Source organism: Rhinolophus sinicus, linkage group LG06 (assembly GCF_036562045.2).
Source record: "Rhinolophus sinicus isolate RSC01 linkage group LG06, ASM3656204v1, whole genome shotgun sequence".
Lineage (NCBI taxonomy): Eukaryota > Metazoa > Chordata > Mammalia > Chiroptera > Rhinolophidae > Rhinolophus > Rhinolophus sinicus.
This window is the reverse complement of record NC_133756.1, coordinates 3,681,013-3,708,635: the sequence shown is the minus strand read 5'-3', so window position 1 is coordinate 3,708,635 and position 27,623 is coordinate 3,681,013. Positions and strand designations below refer to the sequence as shown.

Genomic DNA, 27,623 nt, shown 5'->3' with positions numbered 1-27,623 from the left:
GAAATGCATAAAAAGCTACCTCCCAATGTGGGCTGAAAAAGGAGTCCTTTCACTCGTGGTTTTAGAGTTCTTTTTTGTAAACTAGTAGAGAAGAATTTCATGAAGATTTTACCTTTCTTAGGTTCCTACTTTAGTGATAACCTCATAAGGGTAACAAGAAAGTTTGTTATGAAGAGAATATTGGATTATGGACTCTGAATTTCTGTTCATTATTTGGGAGTAAATAAAGACCTTACTGGCCCTTTTTGTAACTTGCCCTTTTGTAGTTCAGATTTTAGAAAAACGTGCCTGCAAATTCTAACCACCTCTGTATACTGACTGTATAAGGTCAGTATTCACTTCCCATCCCTATGTATTCAATTAAGGAGCTTGAAGAAATCCTGAAAACGTATCCTGGAAATTTGGACTCATATTTTCCCTAGGATGAGTATAACCCTGTTTTCAGTCAGGGTTTACTGGATATTAAGAGAAATTGTCATGTGGATTGTCCTTTAGAAGCATTCAAATAGAAAACTTGATCTGACACCCTCTTAGAAAAAGGGAAGTAGGTAGTGGCTTCAGGAATCAATGAGAGGGGTCTCATTTCTTAAGGATCTGCTAGGTCACACGACCCCTAACATTTTTAGACTCAAGAGTAAGTTGGTGCATTTTCTACCTGCTCATCACACATATCCCACCACCACCACCACTCTTTTTTCTTTCCATAAAAGGAACCACTTGATACTCTTTTTCGGTTGAAATAAAGCTATTGATAAGATTTCTGTTGTGACCCTCACATGCTAATAGCTCTTTGGTATTGTTTTACTGTCTAAAGCCCCCTGGTGGACCATAGGCTGTACAAAAGGGTGAGTTTAGCTGCCTGCTAGCCAGTTTATCTTCCATTTTCAATATTTTGCTTTTTGCTTGCTTGCATGGGGCTGCAGCCTAGGTATGCCAGTAAGTTTCACATCCATTTTGAATGAAATACGATACAAGTCAAACTAACCCTAATTACTAACATTGCTACTTGATACAACCCGAAAACAGTCACATGCAATAGCTGTACAAATGCATGAGGAGTGAAAGGGAGGACCTTCTGGAACCGCGAAGGGCATGCTGAGAACTCGGTGGGAGAGGCCTTCAGTGTAAAACGATGGCTGGGGGTCCAGGGCAAAGCTCAATATGGCTGCCCTGTAAGAAGACGTTAAGCAGGTGGTGGGTTGTGGTTCAGGTCATTTGCCAGATGAAATTTTCTCCTCTGCTGTGTCCAAATTTCTAAAGCAAGAAGGCTCACTAGTTGATACGGGCCGTTTTTTTTTGGTTTGTTTTTTTTGGTTTGTTTTTTAACCTATTTCTTATTTAGAATCACTGTGTCCCCATTACCCTGTCCCTGTAGTTTTATTTTCTAAAAGGCCCTTTCCCGTGTGCACTGAGGTAAGTCAGTACACACAGTTGCCCTTTCAGAATCAACCCAGGACATTCACTGAAAGAGTGAGCCAGCCTGACTCCCAGCATTTAATGGCAAGGCTGAATAAAGACAAATAAAGAGAATGTGGTATGAAGTGTCTCACATCTGTATATTCCGTATTGCAGTTAAGAGGAGATGTTCCCATAGAATATGTATTTTAAAGAAATGGTAATGAACAGGTGTTCAGTAGACACTGCTAGTGGTCTTGAGGTTTTAGAATATGATGCTGACCTGTAAGTATGCACGAGGGGGTGAACCCTGCCAGGTGCGACTTTAACACGTCTTAAGTTATAGTGAAGGATTAAGCGACAGAAAACTGTTTTAAAAACCAGGAATAGAATGCAGCACAATCAGACTTGAGTTTAGATTAATTTGACAATTTTATCCTATAGATAGTCCCAAAAGAAGACGCATTTAAAATATAACATGGGGGTTCTCTCTTTCAACTCAGCCACATTCAGCGCCTTCCCTTCTCAACCTGACACTAATACTTTATATCATCATTTGTAAGACTTCTAAGAAAAGATCATACTTCCAAAAATCTAAAACTTCTAATGTTTCTGGAGATATAATTTCCCACCTAATTACATGTATGTTGATGTTAATATTTATTCATTATATTTGAAGCCAAGGGTTGGCAAACTTTTTCTTAAAAGGCCATACAGTCTGAGTCATAACCACTCAGTCCTGCCACTATAGCGTGAAAGCAGCCATAGACGGAACATAAACAAATGTTTGTGGCTGTGTTCTAATAAAACTTTATTCACACAAATACGCATTAGGCTGGATTTGGCCCACAGGCCGTCGTTTGCCAACATATGATAGGAATATTGAGTTTTTATAAGTTCTTCCTAAATCAAGACCTTATTCCTATAAAAGATTTAAAATCTCACCTACTTAAAACCATGGATGATGGCTGAAAGAGAAAGATGTTTAAAAAATAAATAAATGTTCATTGCAGCTTGACTTACGGTGACCAAGACATGGAAACAACCAAAGTGTCATTCAATAAATGAATGGATAAAGAAGTTGTGGTATATATACACAATGGAATACTACTCGGCCATAAGAAAAGATGAAATAGTATCATTTGTGACAACATGGATGGATCTTGAAATTATAATGCTAAGGAGATAAGTCAGACAAGAAAAAGTAGAGAACTGTATGATTTCACTGTTACGTGGTATATAAAACTGAAAACAACAAAAGAACAAAACAAATGAAGAAACAAAAACTCATAGACACAGACAATAGTTTAGTGGTTACCAGAGGGTAAGCGGGGCGAGGGGTGGTAGATGCGGGTAAAGGGAAATATATGGTGATGGAAGGAGAACTGACTCTGGGTGGTGAACACACAATGTGAGATATAGATGATGTATCACAGAATTGTACACCTGAAATCTATGTAACTTTACTAATTGTCACCCCAATAAACTTTAAATAAATAAATAAAAATAAAGCAGCTATACTTATTTGTAAATTTAACTAGTTAGTTCCCTTTAGAATTAGGCAAGTTACAACTGAAATAGTTCAGGTCCCGTGTGGTAGAGCTGTCTCAGAGATGTCTGTGAAATACAGGAGAAAAACTGAACTAAAATCTCCATTTCTCTTTTTATTTCCCCTCACTGTTGGCATACATAAGTAATATTTCTGTCCACTTAAAAATAATTCCAAGAGAACAGACGCATGCCCTAGTATCCAGTTTAACCAGTCGATAGGTGTAGTAGTATCTTGCATGTTATATGCAATTAATACAGTCTGCTGCAAGGAACCAACGTTTTAGTAAAAATGATCACTTACGCACTTTTGAAGCTTATTGGTTTAGAGTATGTTAATGATTATTTTTAAGACCACATTTTCTGAAGGTGCTTTTCAATGCCAACCAGAGTCCCTCCCTTCATTTCATAAGCGCCCACTGCATTCTGTGGTAAGCTCCTAAAATACCTCATGCCTGGAAAGTTGGCATTTCATTAACATCCCTTATGCCCCCAGGCTTTAGGGAGTTTGAAAGAGAGAAGCTGGGAAGCCTGATGGTTTCTGCTAATGTGATCATATTTATTGAGCTGTGAATTGAGGAGAAGCTTTTCTTTGGCTTTGTCTAATTACCAGTAATATCCCTCTCCCTCCTTGTACCACCAGAGAAGTCACAGTGACACTCCCTCTGATAGTCCCCAAGTTGTAATTTCCCTTGGGAGGCAGAGCGTTCTCTGCGGGACAACTTAGATTCGTGGCATTTACATCAAAAAAGATAAATACTAATTTAAAAAGCATACGTAAGACACTAAAGGTTTACACCTCAAAAGATAATATTTGAAAACTTAAAGAATTAAGTGTTATGGTACAGTGTTTGTAAAACACTCTTGGACCCCAAATCCTAGATTAATGAATCAGAAGGCTATCTTAAAAGGTAGGTGAGGGGCTGGCCCGGTGGCTCAGGCGGTTGGAGCTCCGTGCTCCTAACTCCGAAGGCTGCCGGTTCGATTCCCACATGGGCCAGTGGGCTCTCAACCACAAGGTTGCTGGTTCAACTCCTCAAGTCCCGCAAGGGATGGTGGGCTCCGCCCCCTGCAACTAAGATTGAACACGGCACCTTGAGCTGAGCTGCCTCCCAGATGGCTCAGTTGGTTGGAGCGCGTCCTCAACCACAAGGTTGCCGGTTTGACTCCCGCAAGGGATGGTGGGCTGTGCCCCCTGCAACTAGCAATGGGCAACTGGACCTGGAGCTGAGCTGTGCCCTCCACAACTAAGACTGAAAGGACAACAACTTGAAGCTGAACGGCACCCACCACAACTAAGACTGAAGGGACAACTTGACTTGAAAAAAAAGTCCTGGAAATACATACTGTTCCCCAATAAAGTCCTGTTCCCCATACCCAATAAAATCTTTAAAAAATAATAAAAGAATTTTAAAAATTAAAAAAGGTGATGTCAGAATTATGACACAGTAGGCAACAACAACAACAAAAAAGTAGGTTAATTCCAACAGCAGAGCAATCAGAAAAGACCACGTTTTCAGTCTTCACTTGGGGAAGGCTAAGAAAAAGCTCCAGATACTCTTTCCTGAGTCCAGCGCTTTCACTTCAGGCTCCGCCCGATTCATCCAATAACTTAAAACGGAGTTTCCAAATTCTTGATACCATCATAGGGATGTGTCTGTCTTGGACGCAATAACTGTTTAAGATAAATTGTTATACACGGAGAGACATTTGGATCAGTAGTTTTAATTATGTTTCTCAGTTAACTTGACATACTCCATGTCACGTGTACATGCTGAAAACACTACTTCCAGCTGGATTTTCGGTCTATGTAACAGGATGTTATTCAGCTCTCTAGCAAAAAACCAAAATGCCTCCTATTAAAGGAAATAGTAAATAATTGAATTACATAACGATGTATCGTCAAGGTACCGACACTGAAAAGGACGATACCTCTTTTTCTAGTTAGAAAATGGCTTCCACTTCTCTTTTTCGGACAATTTCTTTTTTTGTAGGTATTGGAGTGTTTTCATAGATCAAAGAGCCCACTCTGAAAAGTAATTCCTACACAAATTATTTTCCTCCAAACTATTTGAGATAGTATTTCTGTGAGAGAGCTTTACAACCTGTAACAGTAACTACAGCTATTACGACAAACAGCAAGAATTCTGGTACTTAAATAGCCTATTTCTTGTAAATTACTGGCTCAGTTGCGCATGTCCAATAAAGGTGGGTGAAGCTATCCTACTGGAATAAAAGAACCCTAATTGGAGGAAGCAAAGAAAACAGTTCTTGGTCACAAATTTTTAAACAGCAGTTTCTGTATTTGAGAACTAGATTTCTAAACACATAACTTTCCCAGAGGCTACCAGTTACTTTGGTAAGTAGCGATCTCAGTCCTGAGTCTGGAGAGTAGCCCCATGGAATAGCTTCTGTGGCTCATTACCAAGTTCTGCTTACAGTTCTTGCTTTGTGACATACACTTTTATCTAAGGGACAGTTCTTTAGCAATGCCTGGGAAGTAACACCATTTAACTGAGAAAAGTAAGCGTGCTCTAGGTCAGCAGCTGTGATATCACACATCTTGCATTAAATTTGATAAGTGACAGTTTCCAAGGGCCCAGTATGTTCAATGAGTGAAAAATGAATGGGATGTGTCATCATGGATGTAATATAAATCTCCAAAGTAATTTTGTCTTACTTGCCTCTTTTAGGAAATGAATATTTTTGGAACACAGTGGTGTGTGTTAAATTGCAGACAACATGCTCTGTGTCATTCTTATTGGGCCTCTCTGTCTTTTTTGTTTTGCAATCCAAATGAGATTTCTGGAAAATGGCAAGATCTCTCTTTTCCTAAATCCCCCCACAAGCTATTGCAGCTCTCAGAGCAACAGGTAACTAACCAGAAAGCCACATCTGGCTGCCCTGTATATTTCTGACGTCCAGCATTGCGAGAATATACCTGCTGAATCCACTGACTCATGAAACATTTCTCTGGCTGAGCGTTACTGAGGAGATGTAATGAAACAGCTTTGCCTTACGCTTTACCCATGAGCCATTGTTTGCTACAAGTTTCCAAAGCAGGCCTACTTCATTTATTCATAAATTATCATTGGACGTCTGATGGGAATAAACCCTGTGGGCGTTTGCTGGCTTTCAGTGCTGTTGCTTATACATCACGTCAGAACATTATGATGCAACGTTTTTGTTTTTTTTAATTTGTCCTTTGTGGTTGAGAGTGCAACAGTATCCCAAAGGGGTGCTTATCTTCAGCCTAGTTGAATGTTCATAGGTGAATGTCTTGCTATCCTGTTACCTTAACTCCAGGCCAGTCGTATGAGTATTATTTTCCAGGTTACTGGTAGGAGGTTCCGAAATGCAGTCCTTGCAGCTCTCAGAGTAGTAATAGCCTTGTACCTACAGAAGATCTAGTTTCTGTCTTGTATTAATTGTCTTTACAATCTCAGGGAAGACTGCTTTGCCTGTCTTCTGTGTAATGAAATTCAGAAGTAAGTGTAATTATAATGGGGTGTGTTTTTAGATAACCTGGACATTTTTAGGTTCAGTTCTTCCTTGGCACCAAATGAGTCTAAGTTCTAATTCCTTAAGAGAACCAAATCTCAGTAGCCCATAGCTGAGTTTGTATACCATAACAACAGAAGTTTATGGAACATCTGCATTCTAAGTTCTATAGATGTGGTGACCATAGGTACTGGACTTTCAAGTATAATTGCAGTTTCAAAAATTCTGGTCTGTATTTACCAAGTTTGCATACTGAAAAATATGCTTACAATTCAGGGAATCTCAGTGAAGCCAGTTCAGTCAATTGATTTTGATTTCTCACATTGAATATATTTCCTCCACTGAATTTTTCACTTTTTTTGTGTCACATGAATACAACATTTGTAAGGCGTAATATAACAGGGACTAGGTAACATAAACTTTGTTTTTCAAAGAGTGACAAGCAGGGATAATAATTATTACATATGGAGCACATACCCATTGTGGCAAGTTGGAAGTACAAATAGGCAAGGAGAGTCACCCACCGATAATAACTGTTAAAACTTTCATTGGGTACCCTCCTTGTGCTCGATACATTTTTAGTTGACCTGTGCCTCTTAGCCATGAGTCATGTCTTGACTGAGACAAGGCAACCACAAATTGCTGTAACTATTTGAAACACTGATTTGAAACATCTGTTTCTTAGAATTTGTTAACAAAAATTCTATCGGGTTCTAAATCACTTCAGTAATAGAATTAACTGTTTTCTGTTTCTTTGGAGGCAGTATAACATTCAAACATTTTATTGACATTTGATTTAAAACAAAACAAAAATTCGGCACCTCTGTCTTAGCCTAATAATCTACCCTCAGATAACATTAAACTTCACTTACGAGTCCAGTAAGGCAGGTTGTAAAAGTCAAGTTCATCTAAACTTTCATCAGAGGTAAGTCAACATCAACATGCTCTGCAAACTGCAAATCGGAGAAGGAGGCTAAAAAGCTTGCATTTCCTTGATTCTTAGACCCATCTTTTCACAGTTCAAATCTGTGTTGAAAATCAATAAGTCCATTGTATGTGGGGGTGTTTTTTTCTCTAAAACATGGGAATAAAAACATAGCGTCAGGTCAAGGATGACATCCTAGAACTGAGAAACTATGAAAGTTTTCAACAACATACTTATGCCATGGAAATTTTTTCAGAAGCATGTTTTCTAGCGAGTCTTTTGAAAAAAACAATAACTTAAACAAATTTTTGTTGTTGTTATCCTGAGATACTATTAGAGGCAGTAGCGTAAAGAGGTGGAGTCAGGTAACCTGGCTTCAAGTCCCGGCCCTGCTGTTAGCTGTGTGATTTGGGGCAGGCTGCTTAAGTCCCGTGAATCACAAATTTTAGATAATGGTGATGTCGTGAGGGCCGAAGAAGGTAACAAATATTAAGTAACCTGTACAGCTATTGGAACATAAGTGTTCTCTTCCTTTTTATCCTAATTCCTCCTTGAATGATTCTCTGTTAAAAAATAAAAAAAAAAAGTACCTATGCTGTTTAACGCATTTGGATATCATTTTCTAATGCTAGGATAGGTACTGTGAAAACCTCCTCATGAAACTAAGAACTAAATTCTCCACTTTTGCACAGGAGTTATGAAAGCCTAGAAAATATATCCGAAAATTGCAGTGTCTCATTTTTCCGTCTCTGCGTGTGGACAGGCATCTCTTTATCTTAGCGGTGTGTGAGGCTTTTGCTAGGTTTATAGCAGAGTATTTACATGGTACCTTTAAAACCTTTTGAGAACTTAGTTGACTTTTGAATTCGTTCAGAAAGAAACTGCAAAACAAACTGCAAAAACACATGTGACCATTTTATCTAAAAGAAAAATGTTTAAGTTCAGACCCATCGTGACCAGCTGATCAAAGATTCTCTGCTGTGAAACTAAAATATTTTTGGTTTATCATTCAGTCTCCTTTTATTTCATCTCAGTGATGAGCTTGGACTTTAAAAGCTTTCCCTGTTCACTCTATAAAAATTGCAAATGGGTATCTTGGTGTTTATGCTGTCAGATTTTGAGTGAAGAATTCTTCAAATTCTAGAAACTTTCCCAGTGGTGGAGTCACTGTTGCATATCTGTGAGTGAGTCCGGGACTAGTGCAGAAGTTAAATGCAGTGTTTCACGGAGCATGCACATTTGGCAGCAGTCAGCAGCGAGGTCTGCACCAGTGCAGAGACATTGCATGCCCAGAGGTCAAGGTGGCATCAGTGAATGCATGCCTTGCATTTTCCCCGCCGCAGAGCTGTCAGTATAGGTGCTGCATGTTTAAAAATTGAACACAGAATACGGCATGTTTCAATTTTTAAAAAGCCATTTTATCAAGTATGCATGTCCAAAAAGCAGGGACCTCTAACGATGCATAGTTTTGTACTGTAATAGCCAGATGACCCGGAAATTTCATAATCCATGGTATATTTAATTACAAAATTTAAAACGAAAGGATACCTGGCTCCGGTTACGAACATAGCAATGTATTCTAAGTGTACCTGTTAAGAAAGAACGATTTAACCATTTTGAAGATAACAGTTTGATCAAGCTGTGCTTGCTGAATTTTAGTAAGTAAACCAAACAAGCAAGTTTTCAAGCATTATAATTCATTTTAGTATTAATAATGATAAAAATGATAAAAGCTTTTTTTCTGAAAGCGAGGATCTTCTCTTTGAGGAGAGTATCAACTTTGCAGAATACTAAGAAACAGTTCTGCATGGAGGGGGTAAATATAATTGTTTTCTTAAATTGCTATTGTAGCACATGTGCCATTCCACTGAATCCCAGCCTACATAATACAGTGATAACTTATTACTGGTTTTTCAAAATGTTGTCTTCCCGCTCGAGTGTTATCAAGAAAGTAAACTAGTGTTTGTTTTCAAATAAAATTTAAATTGGTATAAGATAGAGGAAAGACCTTCCTCTTAGAGAATCAGAGAACTATATTTGGGAATTACTGACCTCTGTATGGGCCCATGTTAGAAAGACAGATCAGACATTTTCTTGTCATCCTGTTGAGCTAGAGTGTGTGTGTCCTGAGGAAGTGCTGCTACCCTGCAGCTAAAAGCACCTCTCACACCCACTGGGAAACATGTTATTATCTGGGACGCAGTACTGCAGACTCATGCAACATGCAGTGACTTCAGAAGTCAGACCCTAAAGGCCACTGGCATGTGATCATCCTGATATCAAGGCAAGGTCTTCATTATTTGTCAGTAAAGAGAAATATCTTTCTAGCTTACAGCCTCTTCCCTGGTACCCCATCTACATCAGGCGGCCACATGAAACCGTCAGGGCACATGTTGGATAACTAGAACAAAGTACCTTATATGCAGTGCACCCATTGCTGTCCATCTGGGAGCACTGGGGGAAGTGACTTGAACATCTTTTAAAGCTACAGCGTGGACTGGGAGGAAAGGAAGGATTTGTGAAAATCCAAGACTCCACAATACCTGAGTGGAACCGTAGAGCTGTGCAGGTGTATGATCAGGTTCAAGAGGTCTAACAATCTTGAGTCTGTGAGCAAAGCAGAAAGGCCAAGTTCATTTCCTAGGTATATCCAAAGCCAAATAAATACGTGTTCAGTTTCCCTAACTTGCCTCAGACGGGATTACAAGGCATCACCGGTGGTCTGCAGGCTACAAAGAAAGTTATTTGAACAAGTAACATTTTCTAAGATGAGCATGTTATTGTTCCAGTTGATTTAATGCAGTCAGTTTCAGTTTTGCGTTGTGTTCAGAGCACGTGACAGTAGAGGGAGGTTCAGGAAGGGTCCTGTCTTCCTCTGAATATTTTCCCCAGCAGTTAAACAGGAGTTTCTTTGGCCATCAATCCTCAAAGGGTCTTGGTTTTGGTTTTTCACTACCAGAGGGGATGGTATTGTCCGTTCCTTTATTTGGTCACAGTTTCACTACATAGGTATCACCTGCTGTTTTCTTTTGTTTCTCTTCCAGAGTGAAAGAATTGAAAAAGGCCAAGGAACTTGAAGATATACAGCAGCATCCCTTAGCAATGTGACATTGCTTTTCAGACTGTTTTCATTTCTGTTTTTAGCAGAGACATGCAACACACACACGCACGCACATGCACACACACACACATGCACACACACACACACATACACACAATCCCTCTGCAGTTTTGGAGAGATCAGCTGCAGGATTTTAACAGGAATGTTTTGGTCATTGCATTTGCACCTTCATGGACAACTTTTAATTTGATCAGCAAGACATCTTGGAACTCAGTCTTCTTTCTGTTGGATCATGGGAAAACAAGACACCACAAGGAAGTGAAAGAGGCTTCCTCTTTCTGGGAAGAAGCCGTTTTCCTTCTCCTATAGGGCTGTATTCAAACATCGTGTGGAACTGTACAAATATTTATACCAAAAATATAGGTAAGAGAAGGTGGGGATGCACTAGCAACAAAACAGGATGCTGTTCCTGCACCTGTCAGGTATTTCCAAGAAGCTGAATCTTTGGGATTCATTCTCAGTGGAGGGCTTAGATCCTACAAATCTCTATTGGGTCTGTGTGTTCTCATTTCCTTCACTGTTTCTATTTCATTTTGTTTGTTTGTTTGTTTTTGTTTTAATCTCTACAGCACACTTAATGCAACTTTTAAAATCTGCAGGTTTTTAATGTCTTGTGGAAATTTGCAGAGGGGTGGGTGTGTGGTAAACGGGTAATGCATGGGAAATAATAAGAAACAGCTTACAGAGTTGAAAATTTATTTTCTTGTCCCCACCACCTCCCAAGAACCTGCGAGAAATCATCTTGTCCCTTTTCTCATGTTCAGCACTTTAATTTTTTTGCCTTACTTTCATGTGCAATGAGAATTACTTAGAGAATTGGTAAAGCATGTAGCTTTTTTTAGTAACCTTGGAAACTGTAGTCATTCTAAGGAATCATAAACCTTGCCTGGACATCTGCCACCTAAAAGATCAGTGTGGTGCTGCGTTCTGGCCAGTAAATTCCATATTTTTGGCTATATTTCATCCAAATTGAGCAGTTTCTGTGTATATATAGAAGGTAGAAATGGAAAGTGAGAAAATATTTGAAAGGGATTATATTAATTGCTAAATATTTTATTCACAAAGGTCAATAACATGGCAAGATAAAATTATTTGTATAGTTTTGTCTGAATGAGCAAGAAAATGTGGATGTATTGTTTGTATATATTGTATATATTAAAACAAAGAGATATGTGCATGAAATCAAGAAAAAAGAAATGAACAAAAGCAAAGCATTAGTGGCTATGGTCTGTAAAATGAAACAAAAAAATCTTTATTTCACTATAAGAGTACTTTATTTTAAATGTTCTTTAGAAGAACATTTTGCTAAAGCATGACTAAACTGCAAAAAAATAAAAAAAGAGCTACTGTATTTAGACTTAGGAAAAAAGGCAGAGTAACATTACTTAAAAAAAAAGGATATGTTTACATTTAATTTTGGCTACCAGGAGTTTATTTTATTTTATTTAAAATTTTTTTGCCAATGGTGCCAAGTAATGTGAATGCTAATATTGCTTAAGAAAATTAAGTTACTTTTGCTAAACAGATAATCATAAGATGAATCAGTATACAGCTTAACACCATCCACTCGCTCCGACAAAGAACACTTCGAACGTTCAAAACCTGACAAAAGAAATAGTACGAAAGGTAGAAAAAAAATGTCTCACGTTTTCATATCTCCGGCTGGAAATCAGAAAATGTAATGAAAATTGCACAAAAAGTAACTGAAAATTAAAACGATGCAACCTGGTTGTCTAGGGATATCATGGTCTATTACTATTTCCACATAATGAGGAGCCAAAGAAATCTGATGCTTTTAAAAATTAAACCACTCACGTAAACTGAGAGAACCGAGTTCGCATTTGCTGATGCCAGTTTAAAATTCCCAGGTGAAGCTTCAGGATCAGTTGGTGGAAAGCTGAAATAATCGTTTTTTTTCCCTTGGTTCTGGCTGCCAACTGTATGTTAAAACTCAAGGCTTGTTGTGAAGCCTAAAAATATTCACAAATAAGCTTTTAAACTGGTGTCTTGAGAAGGAAGGGAGCTACAAAAAGATTGTAAAAACGGGGGTTAGTGCTCTTGGTGCCTTTTCTATAATTGTACTTGTTTTTTAATTACTTCCTTTCACTGCCAACCTCAAATTACTGTACAGTATCTGTCTTACTGCTTGTGATCAGCTTTGACAACAGTGACAGCCCCACAACTAGTAGCCACATTTTAAACGGAGCTGACTCGATTTTGTTTCTAAATGTGTGGGTTATGTTGCAGCTGTTGCCCGTCCCCCCAAATACCTATTATTTTACACAATTTGACCTATAGGAGGACACTGAGTAATTTACAAACATACAATTGCATTCGTAAACGGGAATAGAATGTGAAAGCCGGCTCTTTCAGAATATCCTATGTTAATACTGAATTGAGATACGTTTACTCCATCTATTATGGTACAAATAACTGATCTTTTTGACAAGAGTAACGACCTCAGTGGATTTGCTTTAACCCTCACATTTATTTATTTTTTTTTTAATGTTTCACATGCTACATTATTAGCTGAGTAAGTTAGAAAATTCTGGAAGGTAAAGATTTACATAGAATTAGGAGGGTTCTTATGGAGGGGATAGGAGGCAGGTTCAAAACCTACCAGTGTAGCCTACCAGTACAACTGTGAATCCTAGGTGAGGTACAAAAAATACACTTCCACTGAAACGAAGCATTTCTGACCGCTTTTTCTTGGTTGTGAATCTTAATTTTGAATATGACGCTAGGTAAGCGCAGCTTTCTTGGATAATCTGAATTCCCAAGTGCCAGGAGTAGGATTTCATTATAAAATTAATAGCTAATCTTATTCTGTCTCCTGAAGATTGAATTGCTATTCTTGTTACCCATTTGAAATCAGCTGTACTGTGTGAACGAGATAAAGACACTAACTGGAACCCCTCTCTGGCTGCACGGTAGCTTATGGCAGTTCCACACAGTAGTTGGCGCCCAATGGGGGGTCCCTGAGACTTGCATGTAAAACTAGTCTAGATGTCTTCTTTTTTGTAAGTTTTATTTTTGTAATTGTGCATGTAAAGCATCATTGAATCAATGGATCTGTTGAAGAACTCAGCTGCTGGAAACCATGCAAAATGTTTTGAATTGCCCTTAAAATATGGAAAATGTTTTCTGAATGCTTTATATTCTTTCTGCTGTAAATTAAAAACGAAGAAAATTTCCCCATATTATGTGTGTGTGTTGCTTTAACTTGACCTGATACTAAAATCCACGGTGATCAGCTTGTTTCAGACCATATGAAATAATTGCAAGGATTTCCTTACATCCAGGTACAATGTCTTGATGTTGTTACATAGTTTTGGATATGTCCATGAATAAAAAAACTTCTTAGTACAGCCCCCGTTACTAGAACACTTGCTTTTCAATGATCTTTTCAGGTACCTCTCAATGTATCAGTCACTTGGGTGCGGTTTTTGAAAGACCAGTGTAAATTCTCCTTTTCAGTTAAAGTCCTCTGAAGTTTTTAAACGGCACTTTCCAGCTGACTACTGTCTTTTTTTGAGGACTGTCATCATTGTCTCATTCCCTGTCACTCTTTTGGGCTATGAACCTACTCAAATTTTCCCTCTTCTGTGACACCCTCTTGTTTATTCTAATATACACGAACATTTCCCTTTTCAAATTATTGCATTTAGAGTTAGAAAAGTCAGTTTAGTGTTTGTTTTCCATGCCTCAGCTAATCTGCCAGTTGACCTATTAGTGTTTCGTAGCATGTTTGTTTTTTACCGTAGGCGTGGTCTACGTGGGTGGGAACACTTTTAAGTCACAACTTGAAGACACTGCAAAGTAACTCACTGCATTCAGACACGTGCCCCAGCCTCCATCCCATCAAAAGCTGAGGACCTGTTCTGTGCTAGGGGTCGGGGAATACAGAAACGTAGAAACTACAGCCCCTGATGTCAAGGCTCCTGTAAATAATATGGTCTGTACAATGACAAACATTTGTGTCACAGATAAGGAGAGAGAGAACGTAACCCAATCAATGTGATCAGTACCCCGAACGGACTTCCTATCCCATTTTAACAGGTTTCTTGGGAAACTGTGGTGTCTATAGGGCCACTAGGCTAATGCGGGAAGTTGAGCGGAAATACACAGGCTGCCTCCACCCAATACTGTCACCGCCACAGAAACGACCCAACGGCCCAGAACGTAAAGCGCCCCGCCCTCATTTACCTACACAGTCCCCTTCCAGTGCGTAAGGCCCCACGTCCCCCAGCGTCAGCACGGGCGGCAGTGGGGAGACGGAGCTGACGCTCACTGACCCGCAGTCAGCATTGCAGACCGAGGCCCCACGGGCGACCGCGATCAGCCCGAGCCCCGAGGTCCCGACGTTCTCCAGCGACCTAGCGTAGTAGCCGAGCCACGCTCCGCCCCGGCCCGCCGCGACGCCCCGCCCACTTCCGGCGCGCCCCTCCGCGGCCGCGCGCGCCCCGCCCACCCCGCCCCCGCCCTGTGACGTCATCGATTCAGCGCCGCTGCCGCCCAGCCCAGGTCCCCAGTCTCCGGTCCCGCTGCGCCACTCTGCGGACCCTCGCCCGCCGCCGCCGCCAAAATGTGAGTGACACGATGCGACATGGGGCGGCCTCAGGGTTCGGGGACGGTGGCATGCGGTTGGGAGCCCCGTCCGGCCCAGTTCCCGCCAGGCTCCGCTCGGACGCGGACGGAGGCCGCGCAGGCGGACGCGGGGGCTCTCGAGGCCTGGGCTATGCATCGGCCTCAGGGGTGCGGGCTGCAGACGGGCAGAGCGACACTGCAGCGCCGCCGGCCGCTCCGGAGAGCCCCGCGGCCTTTGGGCGGACGCGGAAGGGGCAAGGGCGGGGCAGCCCGAGGCTTCCCGGAGGTAGGGCGCGCCCCCCCCCCGCCTCGGTCCCCGCCTCTTCCTCATCCTCCTCCCCGCCCCCAGCAAGCTCCCTGTGAGGGGCGGTGGTCACTACGCTCTCTGCCCGGTTCTGAGCTGGGCCCCGGAGTTTGCAAGGGGAAGGCCCTTGGCCCTGTCTTGAGGCACCGGTGGTCAAAGTGGACTCGGAAGATGGCAGAGCTCTCCTGTGGTGGCCCTCCAAACGGGGACTTCACCGTGGTCACATTCAGAGAATGCTGTCAGGAATCACAAGAACCCTCTGTCCCCCTCCAGCCTGCTCGTTGCTCCCCCACAGAGGAGAAAGGAGTGGGTTCTTTCCCGGGTGCTTTCCCTCGAGTGTTCCCACCGAGGCAGCTGTGCCAGTAGGTCACAGTGGTTAAGACTGGGTTCGTGGAGTTTTACAGGACCTGGTCTAAGCACAAATTGACTTCCTCAATCTCACTTTGCTCATCTGTAAAATAGGGGTGATAGTGTTTCCCTCAAAGAGTTATGAGGATTAAATGGGACAATACGTGGAGAAAATGCACTAGAACATGGTCCTTCACTGTTATTCGACATTAAACTCTGTGAGGGCAGGATGGGATCTGCTGCATCCCTTGTCGTTGACACGTGGTAGAATAACTGGAATCAGTGACTCAGGGGCTACTGTCTGCAGACACTTGCTAGGTGCTGTCTTGGAAACAGGGAAGAGACCTTTAAAGACACAGGAGCCTGTGATCCATTAGGGAAGGTGATATGTATATATACAGAGGATGCCAAAAACATGTCTACCCATTTAAGAACGGAAAAAAACTATTACAATTGTAATAGTCAATATATACCGATAACAAAAGATGAATACAAGTCACGTTTGACGTCTGCAATGACAAGAGGTGCTCAAAGTGGTTACCACCAGCGTCCAGACACCTCTGATTATGGCGAACTACTGCTTGAGCAACGTTGACCAAAGTGTCCACTTGTATATATTTTTTTGGCACCCTGGGTGTGTGTGTATGAAAAAAATCAAAGTGTTACCAATAAGTAATGGAAAAAATAAGGACTTGAACCCCAGAGAGGTCAAGGAAGAGCTGTATGAATAAAGCATTCAATTAAGATATTAAAAGATGAGTAGCTTTTAAAAGAGGGAGCAAGCATTGTTTCTTGTTCCTGTAAATAAATGTATTTCCCCATATTGGAAAAGAGTATTCTATAATTGTTTGTAACTATGAAAAAAAAAATTTGCTACAGTGAAAAAAATCAGAAGAGTACTGAGTGCATTTGAGTAGATGTGTGGCTCTTAAAAAGTAATAAAAAATTGGGAAGTAGAGTTTACCTATCTTAGGATCAGGTACTTCAGTGATGCAAAGTAAATCCTATTAAACCTTTACTTTAGACCCTGGTCACTTTTAACATGTGGATGAATCTTGGAAATTATAGAGGAATTAGAAGAAATGTCATTGGAACCTTTGCTCATTACTGCAGGAAGGGTCTCTTTTTCTGCTTTAGTTCTGAAATTCCTAACACTTAGGATCCTAGAATAACATCTTCATGCATACAAAAAATGTATTCAGAGCATAATTTGTTAATGCTCGTGCTTTTGCATTTTCAGGTCTTCAGGTATGCCTGCGGGTTCCAGCGCTGCCTCTGGCAGTAATCGAAAACTTCAGCAGACACAAAATCAAGTGGATGAGGTATTGCTTTGAAACACTGAAAAGATGAATTTTATTTTAATTTTTAATTTTTTTCATTAGTTTCAGGTATACAAAACAATGTAATAGTTAAACATTTATCATTTATATCCCTCACACAGTGATAACCCTCATTCCCCCATCTACTACCCCTCTGACATCGCATACAGCCATTATATTTCCACTGCCTCTATTCTTAATGCTGTACTCCAGTTTTTGTAACTATATATATAAAATTGTAGTTGACATTCATTATTGTTCAGCTTCAGTTGTACAGTGCAGTGATCAGGCATCTACTTCATCTCTGAGGTGGTCTCCCTAATGAGACAAGTGTCCATCGGATACCCTATAAAATCTTTGCAACATTATTGATTACATTCCCCAAATTGACTTTCGTATCCCCGTGGCAATCTTGTGATTACCGATTGTGCTTTCTAATCCCATCACCTTTCCCCTTATCCCCGCCCCACCTCCCATCTAGCAACCCTCAGTTTTTCCTCTATATCTTTGAGACTGTTTCTGATTAGTTCATTCACTTATTATTTTCTTTAGATTCCACATATAAGTGAGATCATATGGTATTTGTCTTTCTCTGTCTGGCTTATTTCACTTAACATAATGTTCTCTAGGTCCATCCATGTTGTTGCAAATGGTAAGATTTCATTCTTCTTTATGGCTGCGTAATACTCCATTGTATAAATGTACCACAGTTTCTTAATGTAGTCGTCTACCTATGGGCATTTCGGTTGTTTCCATGTCTTGGCTATTGTGTATAGTGCTGCAATAAACATAGGGGTGCATAAATTTTTTTCAAATTAAGAGTTTTGGATTTCTCCAGATAGATACCTAGGAGTGGAATTGCTGGGTCATAAGGTAGTTCCATTTTCAGATTTGAGATACCTCCATACTGTTTTCCATAGTGGCTGCACCAGTCTGCAATCCCACCAACAGTGCACAAGGGTTCCGTTTTCTCCACATCCTTGCCATCACTTGTTGTTTGTTGATTTATTGATGATAGTCATTTTGACTGGGGTGATGTGGTATCTCATTGTGGTTTTTATTTGCATTTCTCTAATGATTAGTGAGGTTGAGCATTTTTTCATATGTCTGTTTGCCATCTCTGTCCTCTTTTTTTTTTTGAAACTTTTTTTTTAAGACAGTTTTTCCTTTTTCTATTTTTTTTTAGATTTTATTGGGGAAGGGGAACAGGACTTTATTGGGGAACAGTGTGTACTTCCAGGACTTTTTTCCAAGTCAAGTTGTTGTCCTTTCAATCTTAGTTGTGGGGGGGTGCCGTTCAGCTTCAAGTTGTTGTCCTTTCAGTCTTAGTTGTGGCGGGCACAGCTCAGCTCCAGGTCCAGTTGCCATTGCTAGTTGCAGGGGGCGCAGCCCACCATCCCTTGCGGGAGTCAAACCGGCAACCTTGTGGTTGAGAGCCCGCGCTCCAACCAACTGAGCCATTCGGGAGCTCAGCAGCAGCTCAGCTCAAGGTGTCGTGTTCAATCTTAGTTGCAGGGGGCACTGCCCACCATCCCTTGCAGGACTCGAGGAATCGAACTGGAAACCTTGTGGTTGAGAGCCCACGCTCCAACCAACTGAGCCATCTGGGAGGCAGCTCAGCTCAAGGTGCCGGCATCCTTGTGGTTGAGAGCCCACTGGTCCATGTGGGAATCGAACCGGCAGCCTTCGGAGTTAGGAGCATGGAGCTCTAACCGTCTGAGCCACTGGGCCGGCCCTCTCTTTGTCTTTTTTAGAAAAATGTCTCTTCATGTCCTCTGCCTATTTTTTAATTGGATTGTTTGTTTTTTTGGTGTTGAGTTGACTGAGTTTTTTATAAATTTTGGATATTAACCCCTTATCAGATACATCATTGAAAAATATATTCTTCCTGTCAATAGGCTCCCTTTTTGTTTTATTGATGGTTTCCTTAGCTGTGAAAAATCTTTTTAGTTTGACGTAATCCCGTATGTTTAATTTTTCTCTTACTTCCCTTGTCCAAGGGGATATATCAGTAAAAATATTACTCTGGGTAATGTCTGTAAACTTTCTTCCTATATTTTCTTCTAGGAGTCTTATAGCTTCAGATCTTACATTTTAAGTCTTCAACCCATTTTGAATTTATTCTTGTATATGGTGTAAGGAGATGGTCCAGTTTCATTTTTTTGCATGTGTCTGTCCAGGTTTCCCAACACCATTTATTGAATAGACTGTCTTTACCACAATGTAAATTCTTGCTTCCATTGTCATAGATTAAATGACCATATAGGCATGGATTTATTTCTGGGCTCTCTATTCTGTTACATTGATCTATGTGTCTGTTTTTATGCCAGTACCATGCTGTTTTGATTACTGTAGCCTTGTAGTATAATTTGATGTCAGGTATCATTATACTTCCCACTATTTCTCAAGATTGCCAAGGCTATCTGGGGTCTTTTATGGTTCCGTATAAATTTGAGGATTATATGTTCTATTTCTGTGAAAAATGTCCTTGGTAGTTTGACAGGAATTGCATTGAATCTGTATATTGCTTTAGGCAATATGGACATTTTAACGATATTAATTCTTCCTATCCATGAACATGGTATGTGTTTCCATCTATTTGTATCTTCTTTAAGTTCTCCCTTCAGTGTCTTCTAATTTTCCTAGTACAGATCTTTTACTACTTTGGTTAAATTTATTCCCAAGTATTTTATAGTCTTTGAAACAATTGTAAATGGGATTGTTTTCTTAATTTCTCCTTCTGATATTTTATTATTGGTATATACAAATGCAACTGATATTTGAATATTAATTTTGTATCCTGCTATTTTACTAAAATTCAGTTATCAGTTCTAATAGTTTTTTGATGGAGTGAAAAGATGAAAATCAATATGGGAACACTCTGGAAATAATTGTTTAGAAAAAGTATCCTAACAGTCTGAATGTAAAGTAAATTTTGACTATCATAAATGTAACAAGATCTTGTCCTCTACTTTCTCCAAGCCCTGATCTAAGCAGAAGTCACATTCTCCTGTTTTCATATGACCAAATCATATACCTAAAACACAAACACTCCTCTCTGAGGACATTCCTCCAAGAACTACTTTATAATGTATATTTTGCCACAATGAAAAAAAAAAAAAATGGAGAAAAGAGAACCACTTTATAAGATAGAGTGATAGAATGTTAAGAATGAGGCCCATAGATTGCTCAAGCCTAGCCCAGCCCTTCTGACCAGATTTGTCTTCATAGTGCTCGTCCCGTAGCCTGACTTTCTTGTTCCCCAGGCCGCGCTCGCCTCTGTGGAATTCAGCTTCAAGTGTTGCCCGCTGACGTTCAAAAGGCAGATGCTAGTAGACTGCTCTAGTGCAGCAAATTTGTGTCCATGGAATTCTTGAGTTAGAGGGCGCTCCCAGCATCTTTGTTCTGCCCTATATAAATGCAGACCCGTGGCGGAAGATTGAGAAAGTCAAACTAGTATTTCCATGTTCCTACAAGCTGTGACTGTCCAACAACGAAATCTTGGTCTTTATGCATTTAGCTGCCTTAAAAAGCAGCATTAAATTTACGTTAGCTTAACATAAGTTTAACACAACAATGGATTGTTGAAGCAAAGGGTAATATTTTGGTATGATGCTTTTTGTTGATGAACTTCTGAAAAATTTATATTTTCATGCTAAGAAACCCATTCTAATTCCATCCTGCGTAAAACTTTTGTTTACTCACAAAATCAAGTTGGGTCCTTTTTCTAAACCAAAGGAATTTTAAGTAAGGAGAGTTGTTGTTTTTTTAATTGAGGTGAAATCCGCATCACCATTTTGAAGTGCCCAGTTCGGTGGTATTTGGTGCAGTCACAATGTGTAACCCCCACCTCTGTCTAGTTTCACATATTTTTCATCACCCCAGAAGAACACCCCGTAGGCGTTTAGTAATTACTCCCCGTCCCCTCTTTCTCGCATTCCCTCCCTGCTAACCTAATTAGCTTTCTGTTTCTGTGGATTTTCCTATTCTGGACATTTCAGATAAAAGGGATCATCCACTAGTAGCCTTTTGTGACTGGCTTCTTTCACTTAGCCTAATGTTTTCAAAGTTCATCCAAGTTGTAACAGATATTAGAACCTCGTTGTTTCTTTTTATGGCTGAGTAATAGTCCATTGCATGTGTTTACCTTCATTTGTTTAGCCATTTATCAGTTGATGGGTTTTTCAGGTGTTTTCACCTTTTGGCTATTACGAATAATGCTGCTAAGCTCGCATACATGTTTCTGTGTGGACATACATTTTCATTTCTCTTGAGTAGAATTGCTGGATCGTGTAGTACTTCTATGTTTAACTTTTTGAGGAACTGTCAAACATTTCCCTAGCAGCTGCACCGTTTTACATTCCCACTAGTAATGTCCAAGGGTTCCTAGTTCTCCACATCCTCACCAATACTTGTTATTTTCCTTCTATTGGGTGTGAGCCGTCCTAGTGAGTATAAAGGGGTATCTCATTGTGATTTCGATTTGCATTTCCTTAATGACCAGGGATGTTGAATATCTTTTCATGTGCTTGTTGGCCATTTGTATATATTCTTTGTAGAAATGTCTGTTCAAATCCATTGCCCATTTTTTAATTGGGTAGTTTCTCTTTTTGTTGTTGAGTGGTAAACATTCTTTATATATTCTGGATATTACGTCTTTTTCAGATATATGATTTGCAAATATTTTCTTCCATTCTGTGGGTTGCCTTTTCACATCCTTGATAATGTCTTTTGATGTACAAAAGGTTTTAATTTTTATCAAGTCCAATTTATCTATTTTTTTCTTTTGTTGCTCTTGCTTTTGGTGTCAAATCCATGGCCAAATCCGAAGTTATAAAGGTTTATAAAGTTTTCTTCTAACAGTTTTATAATTTTAGCTCTTAGGTTGGTGATCCATTTCGAGTTAATTTTTATATGTGGGGTGAGATAGGGATCCAGTTTCATTCTTTTACATGTGGTTATCCAGTTGTCCCAGGACCCTTTGTTAAAGAGACTATTCTTTCCCCACTGAATGGTCTGGGCACCCTTGTCAAAAACTAATTGGCCATCAATGTTTGGGTTGATTTCTTTTGGGACTCTATTTCTTTGGGACTCTCAATTCTATTCCTGTGTTCTGTACGTCTGTCTTTATACCAGGAGCACACTCTTGATTACTCTAGCTTTGTAGTAAGTTTTGAAATTGGAAAGTGTGAGTCCTCCCATTTTGTTTTCCTTTTTTAATATTGTTTTGGCTATGCAGCTTGCCTTGCAATTCTATATGAATTTGAGGGTTCGCTTTTCCATTTCTGCAAAAAACGGCCACAGGAATTTAGATAGAGATTGTGTTGAATCTGTGCATGTGTATATCACTTTGGGGAGTACTGCCATCTTAACGATATTGAGTCTTCCAGTCTATGAAGATGGGATGTCCTCCCGTTGAATTAATTCGGGCTTTAATTTCTTTCAGTGTTTTGTAGTGTTCAGTACCCAAGTCTTTTGCCTCCATGGTTTGATTTATACTTAAGTTTATTTTATTCTTTTGGATGCTATTGTATACGAAATTGTTTTCCTAATTTCCTTTTCATTGTTAGTGTATGGAAACATTGATTTATGGGTGCTGATCTCCCTGAAACTTGACTCAATTTGTTTGCTAACTCTAGTAAGTTTAATTGTTATGTATTCTTTGGGATTTTCCATATATGGAATCATCTGCAAATACGTATCATTTTACTTCTTCCGTTCAAATTTGGATGCCTTTTTTCCCCTTGCCTAATTGCTCTGGCCACAACTTCCAGCACAATGTTGAACAGCAGTAGTGAAAGTGCGCAACCTTATCTTATTCCCTGATCTTAGGGGCAAGGCTTTCTGTCTTTGACCACTGACCGTGGATGTCAGTTGTGGGTTTTTTCCTAAATGCCCTTTATCATGTTAAGGAAGTTCCTTCTATTCCTAGTTTACCTCGTGTCTTTATCATGAAACGGTGAGCGCCTCCCCCTTTCCAATGAAAGTTGAGCTTAAAGTAATAAAGTGCAGCCCTTCCGTTCTCCCATTTCTTCATCTGTAACTTGGTGTGATTCTCCTCATGCAGGTGGTGGACATCATGAGGGTGAACGTGGACAAGGTATTAGAAAGAGATCAGAAGCTCTCAGAACTAGACGACCGTGCAGATGCGCTGCAGGCGGGAGCTTCCCAGTTTGAAACAAGTGCTGCCAAGCTGAAGAGGAAATACTGGTGGAAGAATTGTAAGGTAATTCCCTTTTACTCGTCTTTACATTAAGTCACCTCTGCCTTGTCGGGGGTTGACAGAGGCTACAAGTACAAGACAGTCATGAATCTGGGAGGCGAGTTGGACTTCCCACACGTGGAAATTTGGATTGACCCTGACTCTAAAGCACTGTCTGCATGCCCGTTTTGTACGCTGACAACTAGGAAACCTCGTATTCGTTCTGTGGCTGACCTTAGGAATCTGTAGAATGGCAGGTCCAGGGTCACTGACAGACATGAGCCCCTGCCCCCACCCCAGCGGGGCCCTGGGCACACACCGCCAGTTCAGGGCCAGAGATGGTGAGCCATTTGCATGTGGTTCTGTGAATGGCTCCAGTGTCAAAGGAGAGAACTTCTCGAAAGTCACTTGTGCTCCGTGGCAGAGCAGAAAGCAGCCACACAAGGAGCATGGACTGAGCGAGTTTATACAACTGCCAGAGACACGTGCTGCCTTCAGATCCCAGGTCCATCCTGCCCCCCCTGACCCCCCCCCCCCCGCCTGGCTTCGAGGTGACACTGTCCCGTACAATGGCAGGTTTAGCACCCTGATGTGGAGACCTTGTAGCCACAAGCATATGCTGGTGTGGGGACCACAAATCACTTGAACATCTTCTAAAAAGCAAATAGTAACCTCAGGCCCTAATTGAGGATATTCCACGTAGACTTTTAAAATGATGGATTGTTTCTGGCTGTCGTGCACCTGGATTTCTTTTTCAGTGACTACAATGACAGTACACGGTACTCTTCAGTAAGCAGGTGAATCTCTCTCTGAAGTGTGACGTGCACATGTGTTTTGTTACAGATGTGGGCGATAGGGATTAGTGTCGTGGTCGTCGTCATCATCATCATCATCGGTGAGTTCTCCAGTCGCAGTGACACTTTGTCCACAAGGTCATTTCATGTACAAGAGCTCAGGATGAGATTTCCCTAGGAACGTTAGTCTACTACAGGGATTTTCGTTTTCTGTGTAAATGTTTGAAATACTTGAGTGCTGTGTGATTAAAGTCTGAGACGTTTGACAGAAACATTGACCCTGTGAAATTAGAGAAAATGTGTTCATTTCCAGTGACCTTGCAGTTTTCTCTCTGAATATATTTTCTTCAGCTACTTCCTTTTGTGAGAAGCAGTATAGTTTTGTGATTAAAAGCATGGACTCCCGGTGACCCACCCGGGCTCCACCACCATCCAGCCGTGTGGCCTTGGCAAAGACCTTAATCTCTCAGGGCTTCAGTTTCGTCATTTGTATAATGAGGATAATAATACACCGATCTTATATGTTTGCTACGAGGACAAAACTGGTTAATGTAGAAAAAGTGCTTAGGATGGTGCCTGGCATATAATGATGATGATAATATAGTTATATAAATAAATATACCCTATTATTACTATTATTGTTATTACTGCTACTGCCATATACAGTATTGAAAACCCACTGCCATTTTTAGCCCAGTACCTGGGAACTAAGTAAAGAAACAGGTCCTCAGTCCTTTCTTTTGACAGTCTCCTCTAGCCCTCCACAGAATGTAGAGAAGCCACTAGTAGGAAATTGGCCAAATCACATTTCTGTTCCCACTTAGACTAGCCTTCCATGTTGATTCTGGATCGCACTGAAAGACTAAACTGCTGTTTTCCCTGCTTTTTGTCTCTCCCTGCTCATTAGTGTGGAGTGTTTCTCCATGAAGAGGCGCTGAGACTCCCACCTGCTGTTCAAGAATCCTCCTCAAGACTTTTGACCTAGGACCCACTATATTATCAAGCTTACCTACTGTTGTGTCTGAAACGACTATTTTCTGTTAGTTAATGTAAAGTTTGAGCCCTAGGAAAGGTGCCTTTCCTTTAACATGCACTCCACACAAGAAGTGTGGTCAGCCCAGCCCGCATTTTGCACAGTGCCTTTACACATTTATACATGGGCTGATAAAACAGTCTTCTTACATAAGTTCCAGAGTGTCAGAGCCTGGAAGTAGTGTTGCCTAATGAATTGCCATAAATTCTAGTTAAGGTCATTCTTTCCAAGTTGGTTGTCCTCGTCATAGGAGATTATCTTCAGATCCACACTTTAAACCTTTGGGTAATCATATTTCCAATTTGTGCCTTCCAGAAAGAACACTACTGTGTAACTCAAACCTGTGACAGTAACAGGCTGTGCCTTATTTTGCTACTTTTCTGATTCCCTGTAAGAGAACCCTCTACTGTTTATAAGCACTACTGACTCTTGCTATATTTAAAAATAAGATGCTGGTAAAGAGTTTTTGCTTTTACACGAGATATGAAGATGTTTACTTTCTTGTTATTGTTTTATATCATTTGCTAAAAATACTATTTTAATCAGAAATAATAATCTCTTTGAAACATTTTTATAAAACTATGGCTATGACCAAAGTTTCTATTTTGCCAAAAAGTCACATCCCAGTAAAACGTCCTTAGGTCTGTTCCTGACAGCTAAATTCAGAAAAGTGACAAATGCAACTCAAGGTGCCCTTCAGAATTAAAGGTGTGATATTGTTTGTGAAGCTTCTACATGCTGACAGGCCTTTCTTACCTTTGACATACTGTGGGTGGTGTGACTCTCCTTCCATTTCAGCATTTTTCCCGGGGTTAGGGAAAGTTCAAGCTAGACTCGGACAGTCTCATACCTGGAGATATATTACCAGCAGTTTGCAGATTACCAGCTGTGGACTCCAGTATGTTTCTAAGAATTATGTTAGCCACGACTTCGTAGCCTTCCAGCGAGACCATCTGTGAACTGGTCGTTATGTGGCCCTGTCCCCATAGACCACAGCTTTCTGGAGTTTGTTTCCTATTTTTATTCATATTACACTTCCGAAGTCTTCTGTACGGTGCTTTCCATCAGCATTGGTCAGGGCTGAATGACTTCACAGAGGCTAGCTAGCCGGAGACTCTTTCTTCGATGTCCTAGACTGCACAAGATGCTGCTTTGGAGATAGCTGTTGTCATCTGAGAGACTTGTTGAGACTTTCAACATCTGGCCACATGGCTAAGGACAGGAATTCAGATAGGAATGAAAACAGGCAAGGACACACTGAGGGAGAAGCACAGAGGTTTTACCACTCCGTGGCCCAGGGGTACTGGAATATTCTAACCTCCACATGCTAGTGTGTGACTTACAAACAACAACTGAGCACACCGGGACACGGTTCCGCTTCTTTGTGTCTGTTCCCGTAACATCACTGAACTGATGTCATGTTGGAAACGTGCCTTGCAGTATGCCCAGCTGTGAGAAGCAAGCAGCTGTCGGTGTCAGGACGTGACCCCCTACCCCCACTCCCCAGCTCCGGAACTCTGGCCGTGTCTCAGCTGAAACTTTGGTGCTCTCTCCGTGGCCTCAATGCTCAGTCCCATGTAGCCCACTGGCTCCTGCATTAACCCAGGAATACCTCGCTTGTGTCTGCATTAGCTGGGACCTGCCCACTCTAATGAACAGAATAAAGTGTTTATAAACCCAATGCTGGTGCCTGTATTGCTTACAGAGGAATGGCTGTGCCTGGTCCAAGTCCTAAAAATGGCCTCCTTGCGGCTCCCCCCTCCGTTGTAACCCCGAGCTCCGCTTTCTCATAGCTTCTCACCAATCCTCCCACTGCGCGCTCTCATTTCCTGTTACCCAGCACACCCCCATACACAAGGGAACAGAAGGAAGCGACTACCCTCGTGAAAGTGCTTTTCAGTATGAGATGAGTGGGGTACTGGCTTTCTCGTGAGTACCAGAATGTTTAGCATGTGGCTTCTGAGTTTTTCCAACATAAGATCGCTCAAAAGTGATGTGCAGAGCTGGCCCTGTGTGTGTGGTGGTGTGGATAGCTGCCTACGTGGGACACGGGGACTATAATTTGGGTGGGTGAGGGACATCTCCATATAATGTGGCTCTTGCTTTGATTCAGCATGTCTTTCCCCTTGAATATACTTCTCTTACTCTGCAACCCCAAGGGAACATAATGTGGGTGGAAGTAGACTTCTGCTTATGTTTACAATAAAATCCCAGTTTTCTGTAAAATCCTTTTGGGAGAAAAGCGGTTGCCTTTTATCCATTGCCTTGGAGAAATAGATGGTCACTGCTTTTCTTGTCTGACATACTCGTGTGTCCTGGGAAAGAATTGTCATTGTGCCTTCGGTTCAGCACCTTTATAGAATGAAATCTGTATGAACTTCTGGTGCCATTTTCAGGATTCCTTTATAATACAAAAAACAAGAACCTAAATGTAAACAAATAAAAATTTGAATTAAATTTTTTTCCCCCTGAAAGTTTGGGCCAAAAACGTGGGTGCACGTTATACACAGCAAAATACAGTATGTCCACCTGGAAGTGGAGCCAAG

General features: G+C 40.8%; 2 protein-coding genes across 31 annotated transcripts in view; both read left to right on the top strand.

Annotated features, from left to right (window-relative positions):
- CAMTA1 (calmodulin binding transcription activator 1) overlaps positions 1-11,766 on the top strand; it is an 813,322-nt gene extending 801,556 nt beyond the window's left edge. For 6 of the 30 annotated variants that reach the window (XM_074334119.1, XM_074334117.1, XM_074334116.1 and 3 more), the window contains 2 exons: positions 815-845; positions 5,637-5,963. In XM_074334119.1, the coding sequence (XP_074190220.1) occupies positions 815-845; positions 5,637-5,861 (256 nt within the window). In that variant the 3' untranslated portion in view covers positions 5,862-5,963. Of the gene's footprint in view, positions 1-814; positions 846-2,408; positions 2,682-5,636; positions 5,965-10,413 lie in introns of those variants that run through there. The other 24 variants (XM_074334135.1, XM_074334133.1, XM_074334132.1 and 21 more) reach the window with 14 other exon arrangements.
- A 3,198-nt stretch (positions 11,767-14,964) lies between these two features.
- On the top strand, positions 14,965-26,758 carry VAMP3 (vesicle associated membrane protein 3). The gene is made up of 5 exons (XM_019746802.2): positions 14,965-15,077; positions 16,970-17,051; positions 23,116-23,274; positions 24,094-24,145; positions 24,952-26,758. Coding segments are annotated over exons 1-5 (315 nt in total). The 5' UTR covers positions 14,965-15,075; the 3' UTR covers positions 24,972-26,758.
- Positions 26,759-27,623: the final 865 nt, after the last annotated feature.

Bases quoted from the DNA above. Each gene is read 5' to 3' on its own strand.
- VAMP3 (XM_019746802.2), top strand. The intron at 17,052-23,115 runs GTATTGCTTTGA...CTCCTCATGCAG, and splicing joins CACAAAATCAAGTGGATGAG to GTGGTGGACATCATGAGGGT. The intron at 23,275-24,093 runs GTAATTCCCTTT...GTTTTGTTACAG, and splicing joins ACTGGTGGAAGAATTGTAAG to ATGTGGGCGATAGGGATTAG.